At 41.3% G+C, this 18,240-nt stretch overlaps 1 protein-coding gene across 2 annotated transcripts in view; it reads left to right on the forward strand.

Moving 5' to 3' along the window:
• The window catches only part of SMIM29 (small integral membrane protein 29), a 48,132-nt gene extending 30,820 nt beyond the window's left edge, over positions 1-17,312 (forward strand). For both annotated transcript variants that reach the window (XM_073616033.1, XM_073616032.1), the window contains 2 exons: positions 6,442-6,541; positions 14,491-17,312. In XM_073616033.1, the coding sequence (XP_073472134.1) occupies positions 6,442-6,541; positions 14,491-14,559 (169 nt within the window). In that variant the 3' untranslated portion in view covers positions 14,560-17,312. The remainder of the gene's footprint in view (positions 1-6,441; positions 6,542-14,490) is intronic.
• The last annotated feature ends 928 nt before the right edge of the window (positions 17,313-18,240 follow it).

The raw sequence follows: 18,240 nt of genomic DNA on the forward strand, positions 1-18,240 counted from the left end.
TGGCATGCATTTTTATGTGCGTTTTTATGTGCGTTAAATTACTATGGGCCCTTCAAAAGGACAAAATAATAAACAGCTTTTTTGTCAATAGTTTCGCATTGCGTTGATTTGCGTTGCGTTAAAATGCATACATGTAGCATTTTTTTTTCAAATAACAACAGTTTTTATTTGTCATCTCAGCAGAGAATAGTACAAGAACAGATCAAAGTAAGCTCCAAGTAATACTGAAATATGAGTACAGCAAGTTCAAGCAATGTAATAGCAATAGGCAGGATCACCATGCTAGATCATACCCTGAACTGTTGGGTAATATATGAAAATTGTCACAGCTGAGGTATAAGCTTATAGAGTGAAAGAGAGAGTGTGGAAAAAGAAGGGTAGGGGAAAGAGGGTACTGGGGGGTGGAAATAAAGGAATGGTAGGGAAATAGCACATTGGCTCATCTCCCGATTTAAGAGGGGTCCTCCCGAAGATGCCACAGCTCCCAGTCATGTATTTCCAGCCTATCCTGTAATCTAGCAGTCATTTTTTCCATTAGCTCCACGTCTTTTATTCTGGTGTACAGAGCATCTTGGGAAGGTGGGGAGCTTAGTTTCCAGTTGAGGGCAACCAGACAGCGTGCAGCAGTAAGGATGTGTGTGAGTAGTTTCAAATGTTGCGTTCAATGCCAGAAGGGCACTATCGGGGGGCAACTCCAGTAATTATGGTAAAGAGTACCTCTATCTCTTTGAACACCGCCAGCATCAGTCAGAGCTAGATGGCTAGATGGCGTGGAGCACGTCCAGAGTCTAGTACCAAAAGTAAAGGATTTTATAGGCATTTTCCTTGTAAAGCGTGCAAAAGGAGCTCTTAGCTGCCTGGGTCCAGATCGTCCGCCACGATCCCTCCAAGATTATCGAAATGGGAAGGCGCTGAAAATTGCAAATTTGGAGCAATGGTTTGGGCATAGTGGCGTATTTGCAACTATCCATAGAACACCTGGCCAGGTAACTAATGTTTGTTCTGAAGTTCAGCAAATGTTAGTAGCTTACGAGTTCTACCTGTCCACCAAGTGTCCAAAGTGGAATAAGTTCCGTGTCGCCCAAGGCGAACACATCTGATGGGTGAGACCAGCAGGCAGCGTGGGGTTACAGATAAAGGAGGTTAGGAGTGATTTTGCAGAGCAGAGCCCATGGTCACGGGATAGTTTATGCCAGAGCGATCTGGGTTGAGACCTGGATCCCAGGAGCCTACCCGGGTCCGCATTTGCATTCCAGAGCAAGCTGTTTGGGTGCCAGCCATAATTTTTAAATCCCAGTCCACTTATTATAAGATCGTTGGGGGAACCAGGAGGTTATAGCACTCAATTGGGTTGCTTTGCATTATTTTATCAGGTTAGGGAACACTAGTCCCCCATCGGATCTAGACGCCATTAATACTAAACGGGGAAACCTGTGTCTCTTATAGTTCCAAACAAAGCGCATCAGATCCACTTGGAGTGTTCTCAAGTGCGCATAGGGGACGGGGATGGGCAGTGTTTTTGTATAGGAGTTTAGGGAGAATGGTCATCTTGACCGAGGCCACACGCCCCAGAAGGGATATGTGGTGGGACTTCCATTTTTGTAATAGTTCCCGTATAGAGCGAAAAAGAGGGGGGAATTTGCTTGGTATAGGGTGGCGAATGTCGGTGTGAGGTGAACCCCTAGGTATTTCATGGCCGAGGTCTTCCAGTTATAGGGGAAACTCGTTTGCAGGTGGTGGACTTCTCCAGCAGGGATATTGATCGGGAGGGCCTCCGGTTTGGACGCATTCATTTTATACCCTGAGAGGGACCTATATGTGTCCAACTCAGCATGCAGATTAGGTAAGGAAATCCTGGGCTGGATCATAGTAATTATGTCGTCCGCAAACAGTGACAGCTTTAAACTCCTTTCCCCTGACCGGTATGCCCCGAATGTCTGGATTTCCGCGTTTAGATGCTGCCAGGGGTTCAACACATAGCGCAAACAGTAGGGGTGAGAGAGGGCACCCCTGACGGGTGCTATTAGTGACTAGGAAGGAGGAGGATAGAGCGAAGGGGGTCTTCACTTGGGATGTAGGGTTAGTATAAAGGAGTGAGATGGCTTGTAGGAATGGTCCCCGAAATCCCATATAGCGCAACATGGCAAACAGGAAGGGCCAACCAAGCCGTTCAAAACCCTTTTCCGTGTCCAAGCTTAGTATTAGGGACCCCAGACCCTCCCTGTTCGCCATCTTGATTAGGTCTATGACCCCCCTTGTATTGTCACCCACCTGACGGAGAGTGACAAAGCCCATTTATTTTTTTTTTTTTTACGGTCAACTCAAGTTCCTCCTCGGTGATGGGTGCATTGAGGGGAAGAAGGTCCGAAGGTTGCAGTTGGGGGATTCCACCTCTGTAGGTTTTGATCTATGCGATCAGCGAGATCGGGGGGGGGGGGTAATGAGGAATTCCGGGGTTATTATTTAACGCTGATAGAACTCCTCAAAGGAATGGGCAATGTCTCGAGGGTGGGATAGTATACAGCCCGATCTATTTTTAATTTGGTGGGTCAGACAGTTTTCTAGCTAACAGGAAGTGGGCTTTATTACCATTGTCGTAGTATAATTGTTTCAGTCTAGTCAGGGCTTTTTCCACTTGTCCTAGTGCTAGGTCTTTGAGTGTCATTCGGAGACGGGTGATTTTTTTTTTTTTTTTTTTTTTTTTTTTTGTAAGGGTAGGGATGGAGATAGCTGTAGCTGATTTTCAAGGGCCATAAGTTCCCTTTCAGTTTGTAACTTGGTGGCCCTAGCGTCTTTTTTTTTCATGGCGGAGGTGAGTGCGATGCAGCAGCCCCGTAACACTGCCTTTTCGGCTTCCCAGAGGGTGGAGAAAGATACCTTGGGGGTGTTGTTTTCAAGAAAATATAGTTTTAGTGTGGACTCTAGTTCTATTTTTGATGGGAAGTGCTGCAACAGGAAGTTATTCAGCTGCCACTGGCAAGGTTTGCGATTCAGGGCTCCTAATTCCAGGGTAAGTAAGATGGGGGCATGGTCAGACCAGGTGATTGGGAGTATCTGCGCGGACTTAGTGATGCGTAGTGTGGTATTATTAACAAAGTAGTAGTCAGTACGTGTGTGCGTGCGATGAAGGGCGGGAATAAAACGTATACTGCCGGTCGCCAGGGTGGAGAACCCGCCAGGACTCAAAAAGAACAGATCGTCTGGTAAGTTAACGAAAGAGTTTCGAGTCCCTAGAGGCTCGGGCAGGCAAATCCTGTGGGTTCACCACATGGCGATCCAGAACCACAGAGTGAGATAGATTGAAGTCTCCCCCTACAATTAGGAATTTGTTTGGTGTGCGAAAGAGACGCGCAAATACCTTAGTTAAAAAGCAGATTTGGTAGACATTCGGGGCATAAATGGCACAAAGGGTGACTGGCTGCTCCTGCCAGTGGCCACACAGAATGATAAAGTGTCCCCGCAGGTCATTGTACGACTTAGAGCATGTGAATGGTCCCCCCCCCCCCGTTTTAAATAGTATAGCTACACCGGCACGCTTACGGGGGTTGAACGCCTGGTAGGCCTAAATCTGGATGCGAAGGAGTCTCCCTTGTTAAAATGGGTTTGTTTCCTGAATCAGGATATTATTTGCCCCCAACTGCCTGAACTCTCTAAGCGCCAGGTGTGTCTTTCTGTTAGAGTTTAGGCCATAAACATTCAGTGAGATTACCTTAGCCATGGTGTTGGATAAAAGCACTTATCTGAGCCATCTGGGGAGTAGATGTGGTACCAGAGCCAGAAGAGCCATTTCCAGGAGGAAGTCTTGGATGTGGCGCTGCATATCTCTTAATAGTAATCGATGGTCTGCCCCCTGTAGTTGAGTGTGGTGAACTGCTAGTTTTGGTCTCTTGGATCTCTTCCTCAGCCATATCCACCCTATCTGCTAGGTGTTTAAAGTTTGTATGTAATGTCTGAATCTCCGCACGGCATGTGGATTTAACATCTTCCATGGGTTGTTTAAATTCCTCTTTGGTCGGTATAGTCTGCAGATAGGTTTGCCATGAGGGTGGGACCTGATGGTGGGGGCCCACTGCCTCTTGTATGTGCAGGTGAGAGCAGAGGCCGCATGGTGGTATATTGGGCCTGTATGTTGGGGTCCATTGGGGTGTCCCATGTTTCACACCACACCAGGGCCTGCGCTGCTGGGGGCCCTGTGTGAGATGGAGCTGGGGAGCTGATAGCCTGGGCGTAAGTGGGAGCAGGGACTGTGGCTTTCCCAGAGGAGCTGGTGTCTCTGGAGCGGGACTGCCTCTCAGCTTTGGGGAAGGCAGGGGCCGAGGAGCAGGCCGAATGCGGCATGAGGTCCCCCTGAGGCCTAGTATGTGACGCCACAGGTCCCTGGGATTGTGTGGGGCCCATCAGGGGTGGAAAATCCTTCAAGTTACCGAGAGAGAGGGAGAGCTAGGTCTTCCAGCTTGGAGACCGGGGTCTGATGCAGTGCAGAGCTGCCGTGGGAAGGCATCTCTGCACTGAGTGCACGAGGCAGGGAGCAGGCCTAGTTTAGATGGCTGGGTCCCATATGGCGCTGCTGCCATGTAGGAAGAGTGATGGGTAAGACTCACTGCGTCCACCGGTGCTGGATGGTTGCATGCTGTTGTCCTTGGGTGTGCTCTGGTGCAGAGTTTGCCATGCCGGCTGCAGGGGGTCCGCGTGCATGTGGTGGAGGCGGAAGGTAGTAGAAAACCCAGGAGGAGGTTGGGAGGATCCCGCGCTTTAGAGGATCGGGTCCTTCTGGATCCACCCATGTGAGGGTGTAAAAAGTCCCCTGGAAAGGCCTTGTATCTGTGGGCTGTGAGAGAGCTAGGAGCTCAAGCGTCCATGCAGGTCGACTTCCGGTCAAGCCCCCCACATGTAGCATTTTATTGTACCACACTGCACATAACAGCATTATGGTATGAACAGCACACAAACAGAACAAATTGTTTGCGCTCTTCCAGTGCAGTAAAACGTAAGTTACTGCAGTATGTGTGAACCGGACTTAAATGTTTTAACAGTCTTGTTTTTGTGTATAGTTAATATGAATTGTTATAAATAGGGAGCAACCATACTGCTCATATGGAGAGCCTTCTTCCTTTGTGCTTTGCTGATCCTCTTATTGCACTGAAAGTTTGCCAAACAGGGTCTATGTGATTGTAAACAGTGGACTCTAATGTTTGTGAAAGTTCTCATTTATCCGATTCCTGGAATTAATTTTGCAAAAGTGTCTTGCATGCTTTCTAAAAGTGGTAACTTATGCAGTAAATTCAGGTACTTTATGTAGAACTTGTACTTGAATTTGACACATGCTGCACCTATTTTAGAATACACATGAGACACTTTTGCAAAGGCTGTCTGCTCAGGATCACTTTCTGCATGCCAAAAGAGAGTTGATCTTGATTGGCTCCCCTTTAGTAAAGCCCCATACACACTATTAGATTTTCTGCAGAATTTTGTCTTCAGATTTACCAAAACCATGTAGTGCAAGGGCCTGCCTGATTCTATACAAATTGAAACTCTTAACTCATATTATATGGTTTTGGTAAATCTGAAGACACATCTGCAGAAAATCTAATAGTGTGTATGGGGCTTAAGAAACAAACTGTTAATATTTTATTTTGCATTTGGTGCATGTTAAAGTGGTACAAGTGGTTAGAACTACCTGAATTTGATGCACGAGTCGCTCTCGGCACCAAAAGTGTCGCAGATGCTTCATGAACTTGATGCAATGTGTTAACGAGGGATTAATGCCAGAAAAGTGACCCAACTTCTTTATTGAATTCCCCCAGTATCGCTCTAGTAGTAGTTAGTCAAATTCAACTAGATTTGTTCTGTAATCTTAATGATGCCCTGTAACTCACCCAAGTCAATTCCAGTGAGTGTCTTGGACAATAACCTCTGCCTTTCCATGGTGATTAGTTAAGGTGTCTCTGTTACCTATGTGGTTATAATTGCTAGGGTATTTTCCTGACGCTCATTAGAGCTGAAGACATGGCTTGGATAAGCTACGAATCATGTTCAGTAGTACAAAACAAGTCCAGCTGAATGTGACTAACTACTACTAGATTTTGGACTCTGACTAGCAGCTAGAGGCCATGTAATCAAGGCTATTAGGCTGGGACTATTCCAAACTAGCTGCTCATGTAGTGTAAGTCACTTGACAACATTGATAACTCATACAGGAAATGATTTCCTGTATACTGGCCACATGTATTCCCTATACAGTATGTTTGTTTTTATATAGATGAAAATTCAGATTTATATGTAAAATATCCATCTCCATACATATTTTAGCAATTTACTTTCAGGTAATTACTGCAGTTTGGCTTTATCCTACATTCTTGTTATAGCTTTTACTAGTGGATATCTTCTCAAAAGTTAAGGCTGCATTTTAATTCACTATTCTCATATATTTCTCCATCTTAGAGTGGACCGGCTTAGACATCATCTGCTTCCTCTATACAGCTATGATCCAGCAGAAGAAATACATGAAGCTGAGCAGGAACTATTAGGCCAAGAGACTAAGGTCAGTGATACATTTTTTTTTCCTCTTCTACATACAAAATACACAAATGCTTTACAGCACACAGGACATGTAAAGATTACAAGTCATGTGTTAGCTACTGAATGAAGGAATAAACGCAGACACGGTAGCCTTATAAACTCTGTAAAAGAAGTGCCGTTTGTATGGAAGCATATCTTTTGTGATTCAGATGACATGCTGTCTATACTTCATGCCTCAAAATACTGTAAATACAGTATTCTTTGTAAAGAAGGTTGTTTATGGGAATTAAATGTATAGGACTGCCAACACCCTTTAAAACATGAGAGAAAAAAGGAGCATGCAACAAGTTCCACCCCCTTAGGCGGTAAATAAAAGGCAACCATGTGCCACTTTTAATGAGTACACAGTATCTGATAAATTTTGTAGTCATAAACAATCACAATAAAATATACAAAAAGTACACCAATGAACCAATTAATGCATTAGACATATATATCAAACCCAAAGCTAAATAGTCAAGCTGAAGTCAGTCCATGGTTGCCTTTTTATTTACTCCTATTACTACTATTACCTTTTATTTCTGCCTTTTAAAAGTCCAAGGGGGAAGCCCCTGTTGCACTTGTTGCATGCCCTTTTTTTCTCAGTATTCTTTGTGATCTCACAGTGGCAAGTGTGATATACAGTTTTCACAAATTGTGATAATTTCCCTTAATATTTAGCTGCACATATTCGGAAATGACTGATAACATTGCTGAGCTAGGTTGTGAGACAAACCTATTTAGTAAGTCACAAGAAAAAGCAGTGTTGTGCAAAGTGAAGTAACCCAAGTCAACTGATAAAATCTTCCCCTAAATCATGTAGCCAGTAGTTAAACAAAATGGAAGTTGACACTTATCAGTTACTCTGGATTGCTGTATTTTTCTGTCTTGTAGTAAGTGAAAACAAAGTGGTTTCACCTGCAACCATGTATGCATTTCTCCCTAGAGCAGATATGTCAAGCTGAAATTGAACAGAAGTGCCAACCTGTTTACAGTCACCCTAATATTCCTGCTGAGGGGGCAAGAATCAAATTTATGTTCAAAAAGTGCACCGTTTTGCTGGAAGACCAATTTTCTCTTCTTCACATGTAAAATAAAATGCACATTGCCTGTAGAACCAAAATCTATAGTGACGAATTATAGAGCATGCAATTGCTGATCTCAGCATACATGTTTTGAGTCAGCAACTTCAAGTACTGAAGCCAGATATACATTTCCAGAAGACAGTCAGCAGCCCCTTGAAATCATTCATGACAGGTTTGTTTTGCTGACCTCCTTCAGTGTAAAAACGTGTAACTTCAGAATCCAATCCAAAAGTCAACAAAGCATCACATTAATTCACATATACAGTGCCTTGCAAAAGTATTCACCCCCCTTGGCATTTTTCGTGTTTTGTTGCCTCGCAACCTGGAATTAACATGGATTGTTTGAGGATTTGCATCATTTAATTTACAGAACATGCCCACAACTTTGAAGATTTTTTTTTTTTTTTTTTTAAATGTGAAGCAAACAACAAATAGGACAAGATAACAGAAAAAGTCAATGTGCATAACTATTCACGCCCCTAAAGTCAATACTTTCTAGAGCCACCTTTTGCGGCTATCACAGCTCCAAGTCGCTTTGGATAAGTGTCTGTGAGCTTGCCACATCTTACCACTGGGATTTTTGCCCATTCCTCCTTGCAAAACTGCTCCAGCTCCTTCAAGCTGGATGGTTTGCACTTGTGAACAGCAATCTTTAACCACAGATTTACTATTGGATTGGGGTCTAGGCTTTGACTAGGCCATTCCAACACATTTACATGATTCCCCTTAAACCACCCAAGTGTTGCTTTAGCAGTGTGTTTGGGTCATTGTCCCGCTGGAAGGTGAATCTCCGTTCTAGCCTCAAATCACAGAGTAGTACAGGTTTTGCTCAAGAATATCCCTGTATTTAGCACCATACATCTTTCCCTCAACTCTGACCAGTTTCCCAGTCCCAACTGCTGAAAAACATGCCCACGGCATGATGCTGCCACCACCATGTTTCACTGTGAGGATGATGTTCTTTGGTTAATGTGTTGGGTTTGTGCCAGACATAGCGTTTTCTTTGATGGCCAAAAAGTTCAGTTTTAGTCTCATTAGACCAGAGCACCTTCCTCTATACATTTTGGGAGTCTCCCATATGCCTTTCCGCAAACTCAAAACGTGCCATTTTGTTTTTCGCTGAAAGTAATGGCTTTCTTCTGGCCACTCTGCCATAAAGTCCAACTCTATGGCGCGTACGGCTTATTGTCGTCCTATGTACAGATACTCCCGTCTATGCTGTGGAACTCTGCAGCTCCTGCAGGGTTACCTTAGGTCTCTGTGCTGCCTCTCTGATTAATGCCCTCCTTGCCCAGTCCATGCGTTTTGGTTTGCGGCCGTCTCTTGGCAGGTTTGCTGTTGTGCCATGTTCTTTCCATTTGGTTATGATAGATTTGATGGGGCTCCTAGGGATCATCAAAGATTTGGATATTTTTTTTATAACCTAACCCTGACTTGTACCTCTCAACAACATTGTCCCTTACTTGTTTGGAGAGTTCCTTGGTCTTCATGACAGTGTTTGGTTAGTGGTGCATCTTGCTTAGGTGTTGCAGCCTTTGGTGCCTTTCAAAAAGGTGTGTATATGTAATGATAGATCATGTGACACTTAGATTGCACACAGGAGGACATCATTTCACTAATTATGTGACTTCTGAAGGTATTGGTTGCACCAGAGCCTTTTATGGGCTTCATAACAAAGGGGGTGAATACATACGCACATGTATGTATTATCGTTTTTTTTTTTTTTTTTTTTTTTTTTTTTTTAATTTCTGAAAAATAGTTTTATGTATATATTTTTCTAATTTTACTTCACCAACTTAGACTCTTGTGTTCAGATCCATCACATATAATTCAGATAAAAAAAAATTTAAACTAAAGGCTGTAATGTAACAAATAGGTAAAAAGCCAAGAGGGGTAAACACTTTTGCAAGGTTCTGTTTGCTTGCAGCTTACCTGCGCTTGCTTTGTAGTAGTGTGGTGAAAAAAAATGTTGCTGCATTATTTTCTCGAGATAATCATTGGACTATAAGGTCAATTTAATCATTGCACATGTTGTACATTTATTTTTTCAGTTGTGTTTTTTTTTTTTTTTTTTTTCTCTGCTTTTTTATTATCACAAATGTAAATCTATGTAATGCTTTATTGTTTTATTGCATAGAGCATCCTGGATACAGTTGGAGTGTGTGTGTTTTTTTTTTTTCCCTTCTGTATCAAAGTCCATTTACAAAGATTAAAATATCATTATGAGGTGTCTATTGATGAAAGCATGCCTTTGTGGTGGAATGAAGATAACACACTGAGATACTACCTCAATTCCAAAAAAGTTGGGACGCCGTGTAAAATATACATAAAAACATTGCAAATCTCGTAAACCCATACTTTATTCACAATAGAAATGTTAAAACCCATCACATTTTTAAACTGAGAAAATGTACCATTTTAAGGAAAACAAAAAGGTAAATTTTGAAATTGGCAGCAACATGTCTCAAAATAGTTGGGACAGGGCAACAAAAAGTTGTCAATGGCAAAATAAGTGGTACTAACAAAGAGCTGGAAGAACATTTTGCAACTAATTCGGTTAACTGCCAATAGCTTAGTAAGATGTTTGGGTATAAAAAGAACATCTTGAGAGTCAGTGTCTCAGATGCAAAGATGGGCAGAGGTTCACCAATCTGGAAAGCTGCATGAAAAAATTGTCGAACAATTTCAGAATAATGTTCCTTAATGTAAATTTGCAAAGACTTTAAATATATCTACAGTACATAATATCAAAAGATTGTGAAAATCTGGAGAAACCTCTGTGTGCAAGGGACAAGGCCAAAACTCAATAATATGGATGCCTGTGATCTTCGGGCCCTTAGACGTCACTGTATTAAAAACGGGCATGATTCTATGATGGACATCACTGCATGGGCTCAGGAATACTTCCAAAAACCACTGTCTGAACACCTTTCACTGTGCCATCCAAAAATGCAAGGTAAAGCTCTATAATGCAAAGCAGAAGCCATATCTGAACATGATCCAGAAACTCTGTCTTTCTTGGACCAAAGCTCATTTAAAATGGTCTGTTGCAAAGTGGAAAACTGTGTTTTAGACAAATCAAAATTTGACGTTCTTTTTGGCACCCGTAGGCGCCTCGTCCTCCGCACTAAAGAGGAAAAGGGACCCTTTCCAGCTTTTTATCAGCTCTCAGTTCAAAGCCTGCATCTCTGATGGTATGTGGGTGCATTGGTGCATATTTAATGGGCAGCTTTCAAATCTGGAAAGGGACCCTCAGTGTTGAAAGATATGTCCAGGTTTTAGAGCAGCATATGCTCTCATCCAGACAACCTCCTTTTCAGAAAAGGACTTGCATGTTTTAGCAGGACAAAGCTAAACTGCATACATACATACATATGACAACAGCATGGCTTTGTAGTAAGAGTCTGTCTGCTTAACTGGCCTGCCTGCTGTCCAGACCTTTCACCAACTGAAAATATTTAGCTCTTGAAACGAAGATGACCCAAGACTGTTGAGCAGTTAGAAACCTATATCAGGCAAGAATGAAACATTCCTCTCTCAAAACTCCAGCAACTGGTCTTCTCAGTTCCCAGACCTTTTACAGAGTATTGTTAAGAAGAGGGAATGCTACACCATGGGAAACATGGGACTGTCAACTTTTTTGAGACATGTTGCTGCCATCCGTTTCAAAATTGCCTTATCTTTTTCTTAAAATGGTACATTTTCTCAATTTAAACATTTGACATGTTTTTCTTTTTTAATTATTTTTGGGGGAATTTAAAATTTGATTTCATTAGACTTTCCAATCATTGCATTATGTTTTTTTATGTAGATTTTACACCGCATCCCAACTTTTTTGGAATTGGGGTTGTAGAACATTGATTTTTCAGAAATCAAGACTTTCAGTCTTAAAACAACTAATTCATGTGTGGGGAGAAAACCACTCCATACCGAAACGATTTTTATGCTTCTGAACTTTTATGACAATTTAATATATATTGTGTGTAGTTGCACACCTTAGTGAATTGACCCGGATGATAAAACCCAGTATTTTACCATGCACACTAGTGTTAGTACCTGCTCCAGCACATTACACTGCTTGTTTTTTCTTTTTCAGCTTTATTTGAAGTGTCATACATAGTCTCTGTACAGCAGTGTGGTGGGGTGCTCTGCTATGCAGTGACATGCGGTGGCATTCAGTGTCGTGCAGGAAAATACAGACATGCTGAATTTTTCCACACTGCTCTGCCCCATACATCACACTAGCATTGTAATGTGAACCAGGCACAGAGAACAATTGTGCATTCGTTTGTGACCTATATTTTATTAAGTGTGAATAAGTGCAGGTCACAACACGTTGTGTGAACGAACCCTTTATAGGTATTTACTGTCTGTTATCGTGCACTCTTTCCACATGGTGGGAGGGCTTTCTAATTCTAGTCCTATTGCAGATTTTCTTAAAAACCCAAAGTAAATATGTATAATTGGAATATTCAGAGTAACAGGTTTGCTTGATAGCAGACATAGGAAGGAGTTTGTACCCACTATAACCCGCCCCTGCCCTGATCTACCCCCAGAGCTACTCAGTACTTCCAGCTAAGGGATAAAAACTTGGCACTCCTATGCAGTGTTCAGTGTCTAAATGGCCAACCCCCAAGCCTAATTGTGCATAGCCCTGAATAAGTTTCAACTTTGTCTAAGTTTGTATAAGGAATTTTCTAGGGCTGGAGAAGAAGAGCTGAGTGGCGTGGGATAGTGAGAAAGGTTTGTATAGACTTCTTGTGAAGTCTGTCAAGTAAACATTCAAGTACTTTGATTAGTCCAGGCATAGTTTCCCTTTACCATGTGAAAATCTGAGATACAGTATTATGCAAATGCTTCTACGAAATCTGTACCCCCTCTTGCATCTTGTCAGACTGTCCAGCACATTGAGGGGTCAAAATTGAAGTGGGGAAGGAAGCTAGTCCAAACAGCAATATCCTAGATAAAACCAGAGTTCATATATTAGAGTAACCTGGTTTTTGGGGCTGTATGAAATGACGATCTGGGCAGGAACCTATGGGTACCTGCATTTACATCTTAGGCTTCATGCACACGAGACGCCAGTGCAAATTCTGCTGAACACATGTTTTTAAAAGCTGAAACCAGCGTTTAGAAACGCCCGTTTAGCCGCGTTTTACCGCGTCTGCGTCTAGAAGCGTCTGCAGAGCAGAAAATGACATTTTGCGACCCAACTTTGGGGCCCCATGTCTCGGGGCCACTTGGTGCTAGGAACCCCAAATTTAGTGTGCTAACACAGTGGAACTACACCATATCCAAATTTGGGGGTCCTAGCACTAAGTGGCCCCGAGATACAGGGCCCCAAACTCGGGTCAGAAAATGTCATTCTCTGCTGCAGAAAAATGCTTGACATTTTGTGACCCGAATTTGAGGCCCCTTAGTGCTAGGAACCACAAATTTGGATATGTTGTAGTGTTAGTTCCACTGTTAGCAAACCAAATTTGGGGTTCCTAGCACCAAGTGGCCCAGAGATATGGGGCCCCAAAGTCAGGTCGCAAAATGTCAAGCACTTTTCTGCAGCAGGGAATGACATTTTGTGACCCGAATTTGGGGCCCCATATCTTGGGGCCACCTGGTGCTAGGAACCTCAAATTTGGATATGTTATAGTGCTAATTACACTGTTTGCACACCAAATTTGGTGTTCCTAGCACTAAGTATCCCCAAGATATGGGGCCCCAAATTTGGGTCGCAAAATGTCATTCTCTGCTGCAATTTACCATCATATTTCTGTGTTTTCTGGTCCAAAAAATAGGGTTCCTTTAAAAACCGTTATCAACGCAAATGCGGCTAAACGCGGTACCTTTTGAATCGTCTGAAACATGGAAAACTTTTGCGTCTGAACCCATTTTTTGCTTCTGGAAAAACGAGGTTAAACGCAACTGCCTAAAAACGCCAAAAAATGAGACTGTGTACATGGACGTATAGGATAACATTGAATGAGTTCAGGGACAGTTGAAAAGTGTCCAGCTGCCTCTGAACGCGCGTTTAACAGCGTCTCGTGTGCATGAGGCCTTAGTGCCACTTTACTGTATTACAGATATACTGAAGAACAACAAAGTGTAGAGAAACATTAAAGCAGCTTAATCAACTAAATATAGAGTAAGTAGTTAAATGGTTTTGCATTATTACTTGAGTGAGGGGAAAGTATAAAGAAAGGGTTATTGCTTATGTAATGAAATTATATAATTGTTCCCTTTTTATAACCTCTTTTTTAGCATTTCTTCCAAAGTAGACAGAAAACAAGGCACTTCATATGAAATTTTCCACCCAGTGCAGTTCTGAAATTTCATAACAAAATTAAAAAGGAACTGAATAAAGTTCTTTTTTTACTTATCAAACTAGTAATGTTCAGATGAAATAATGACTGAATTAACAAAAGTGAGTCAGGCACTTTGATCATATGATAGCCAGCTGCTGGCTAAAATTCAGACTTGACTTTCTGATATTCCTCCACCCAGAAACAGAGGATGTCAGATATGTTGCTGCTAGTTTGACAATTTATATGAAGCTGCTATGCACAATTTTGCCAGTTTAGCCTTTCAAGAAGAGAATATTTCAATTCTTACTTGAAATAGTAAATCGTTTTAAGGCTCAGCCTTTAAGTCAGTCACTACAGAGTTTCACGGCTAGGCTATTGTGCTGATTATAGTTGATCATTGTCCCTACAACTTGTGCCATATCCATGCTAAAGGCAGTAATGCATCAGCACCCATTGCAGTCAATCACAAGTCTTTACAGTGTGGTGGTGTTGGGACAGAGAGCAGATGCATGCAATGTTCTTTTCTCTAACCGTTTCTTCTTTTGTAGGTTGTACATGGTTGGACAAGTGGTTATCACCAGTATAAGAGAGCATCATTAAGGGATATAACGGCCTAAGTCTTTGCCACTGGAGAAGTCTGCACATGGGCTGGAACAAACTTCAACACCCTCCCTTTTAATGCTTTATTTCCCATGGGTTTCATTATTTTAAATTGATGGGGATTCATTAAGTCTAAATTGATACTCTGTATTCACATATATTGCAAAGCCTTGTGTTATTAAAATCCTAAGTGTAGGATCTATGTAGAACTCTAGTGTCCCACAGTTAAGGTCCCCAGAAAGTCCCCTCTACTTTCTACTTTTGCCTGTCAGAAATATTAGAAGTTAATTCTCACATCTGACGGTTAGTTACTAATTCTCATTTCTGATTAAGTTCAAAAGAAATGCTCAGACACACTACCAGAGATACCATAGAAAGTGAGAAGAGGAATTACTGGAGACTTTCAGGTTGGATCTTGTACCAAGGAAGCATGAAGAATGCCATTGCTGACTTCCCATATAAAAACATGGATTTCCCTAGCTGCAATGCTGATCTAAGGGCTTCAGTACTTTCTAAGTAATTGACTTGGAACAAATATTCCAAGCAGGAGTTCCGAGATCAATCTGACTTTCCCTATTCTCATGGAGATTCCCAAGCAACTAGCAGATTCAAAAGGAGGTGAGCAATGACAGCCTCCTCGTGTCCTCCTCCAGGTTTCCTTGAACATCTTGGCCTATGTATAAGAATGTTAGTGCCTGTAATGGTTTAAATGTTTTGAGACTGATGTGTGTCAGTATACTTTTTTTGCTGAATTATTTGCAGTTTAGAACAATTTGAGGGGGAAAACAAAAAGCGTCTGAGAGAAGTTCTATCACCTGGTACTGTTGCCCATAACGATCATTCAGCTTCTATTAGTTTTTTTCTACACAGCTTAGAAAATGAAAATTTAAAAGCTGATAGTTGCATTTCAGTCGAGCCAAAATTTGTCTTAGACACTTTTTTTTTTTTTTTTTTTGTTCCCCCTCTTTGTCATATCCTTTTTAGAATCTATGACCATACCTTTTCACAAGGTAATAAACACTGGAAGAGTATCATAGGAAAGTGTCTAAGCTTTTCTCAAAATTAAACAACCACTGCTACTTGTTTGTATCAATACTTTGCTGCTATAGCAAATGAGAAAGGAGGTTCTCCAGCCATTATTCATATAATTACGTCTATTCGAGCGTCCATTTAAAGTTATAGTAATGTCCTTCATAGCTCCATGCCGCGGCCGTGACTCCCACGCTCATGCGGTAGTGACGTAATCGCGGCTAGGCCAATCAGATGGCCACAGCACTGGAACCCAAGAGGAAAACTGGGTGAAGATGGAAGCCCTATCAGCAGTAACAGCACGCCGAAGGAGGGCTTTGTTCTAAGGTAAGTATTTCATAATGTGCAAGTATGCGATGCATACTAGCACAATATGCCATTGTCCTGCAAGGGTTTTCCTTCCTTTTTTTTTTTTTTTTTTTTTTTTTTTTTTTTTTTTTTTTAGTTGAGGTTTACTACCACTTTAAGGCCTCTTGCACACTGCAGCTTGAAAAAGCTCAGTACAGCTTATTATTTATTTTATTTATTTTACTGAGCTACAATATAGCCCAATAATTGTAATGTGCCTATGCGCACAAGCGTATAAACAAGCACTGTGTATTCTCCAGTAAAAATAAAATAGAGAAATCAGCATTTTTGGTCAGTAATTTATGCCAGATGTGCGCGTATGCGCACAGTAGCGTGCATTTGTGTGCATACGTCCATTACAATATTTTCAATGTGAGACTAAGTATGCGCACAAAAATGCGTGGAATTGCACGAATGCATATGCGCGAAAATACACACAAATGCATACAAAAGACAGGCTGAAAAAAATAGATGCTTAAACAGGAGTATCGAGTGCAAGAGGCCTAACGCTTTCATGTGCCTCAAATAGATCATTCTCTAATGGCAAATTGTCATCAAAAGTAGATTTAGAAGAAGAGACGGATACAGTAGAGAGGTTTTTTTTTTTTTTTTTTTTTAACAATATCTATATAAGGCATTTCTCTCATTTCTTACTTTCACTTGACATATTGGGGTTGATTTGCTACAAGCAAATATGCTGTTCACTTTCTAAGGGAATTTTGTCTTTGCTTAGTGACTGACTTTGATCATACAATCATGTGCAAGCAAAAATACTGTGGTGGTGTTTTTTTTTTTGTTTTTTTTGTTTTTCTTTTCTTTCCTTGTACATGATTGGGTATTAGTGAATTTTCACCACATTCACAAAGTTAAAAAGGGAAATTTTTCTTACAAAGTGAGCAGCCTATTTATCTTTAGTAACTCAACCTCCTTGACTCTTTCCAATTTGCCATACTTTACAGAAAATTTGGAGACGATGGTCCACATTGGCTTCATATGTAGAGCAGCCAATAATAATTAGAACAAAGGCAGCAGTGTGTGCTACCTCACCGTACTCTGGGAAAACCAATTTTGGACTTTTTTTTTTTTTTTTTTTTTTTTTTTGCAGTTACTGGCAGGTATACATTTTGGAAAAAAAAAAAAAGTACATGTGTATTAAAAATACAGTCAGACCTAAAATTTAGTGTATAAATACATTCAAGGAACACTGCCTTACCTGCCTTTTGGTGTCTTAGATGTAATTCAGAGCTTGTGATTCTGAAGGCTAGGGATTCCAACCTGGTTATGCAGACGCAGTCTAACTGTGTTTACTCGAAAAGGCAGGTCACTATGTTGTCAGGTAAAAAGATCAGATTGAAATTAAGGTGAACTGAATTAAACATTTTTGATTATAATATGTGGCATTACTTCTCAGATTTACTTTTTCGACTGCTTTTGCTTGTCTGGTAAATGTTCCCATTTATGACACTGATATTAAAGTGTTGCAAAAAAAAAAAAAATGTAACCGTGGTTCAAATAAGACCTTCACCCAGATCTATTGTTTTCACTACAGCCTTTCTGTAAGATTGTACTTCTCTTTGCAACAGCTCTGTGAAGCTGCTTTTCACGTCAGTGTCAGAGGAAGCCCAGGGTCTCGGAGAGGCTACTGTATAGTGCTGGCAGGCAGTTTAGAAGATCCCCCAACTAATAATGCATAGCCAATACTTAATTGTATTACAATAAACCTAAAATGATTGCACTGCTCACTAATAAAGAGAATGGAAAAAAAAGTATATAAACTATTTTACTAACCAAAAGATTGACAAATCTGCACTGCTAGTTTTGTGATTTACTCACTGGTGATGCATGAACAAGACCAGATGAACAGAATAGACAGTCTCTTTGCAAGTAACAGTTTACAAACTTGCATTTCATCTGTGTATTTAGCGGTTTGTCCGAAGTTTTGGTTTTAATTTACTGAACTTCAGAGCATGTCTGCAAATATAGCCATAACATTCCACATGGGCTGGGTGGAAAATTACAGGTGAAACAATGGCTGCATCTCCATGCAGTCATTTTTGGCAGTGCCATTGAATTCAGGCAGCCGCTGAACAATACATAAATGGCAGAATAACCGGCAGTGGATATTCCTCCAAAAGCAGGAGATTCTCTTGGGGGGGGGGGGGGGGGCTAAACGAGAGAAAATTTAAGCCGTGTATTGTGGCCTTTACTCATTACCCACCTAATTTTAGAGAAAGCACTGTATGCAAACAGATGTCATTACAGATTCTCCACACTATTTGCTTTTGCTTCAGTTTAAAAATAATCTAAGAGGTACATGTGTT

The sequence above is a fragment of the Aquarana catesbeiana genome, linkage group LG02 (genome assembly GCF_042186555.1).
Source record: "Aquarana catesbeiana isolate 2022-GZ linkage group LG02, ASM4218655v1, whole genome shotgun sequence".
NCBI classification, from domain to species: domain Eukaryota; kingdom Metazoa; phylum Chordata; class Amphibia; order Anura; family Ranidae; genus Aquarana; species Aquarana catesbeiana.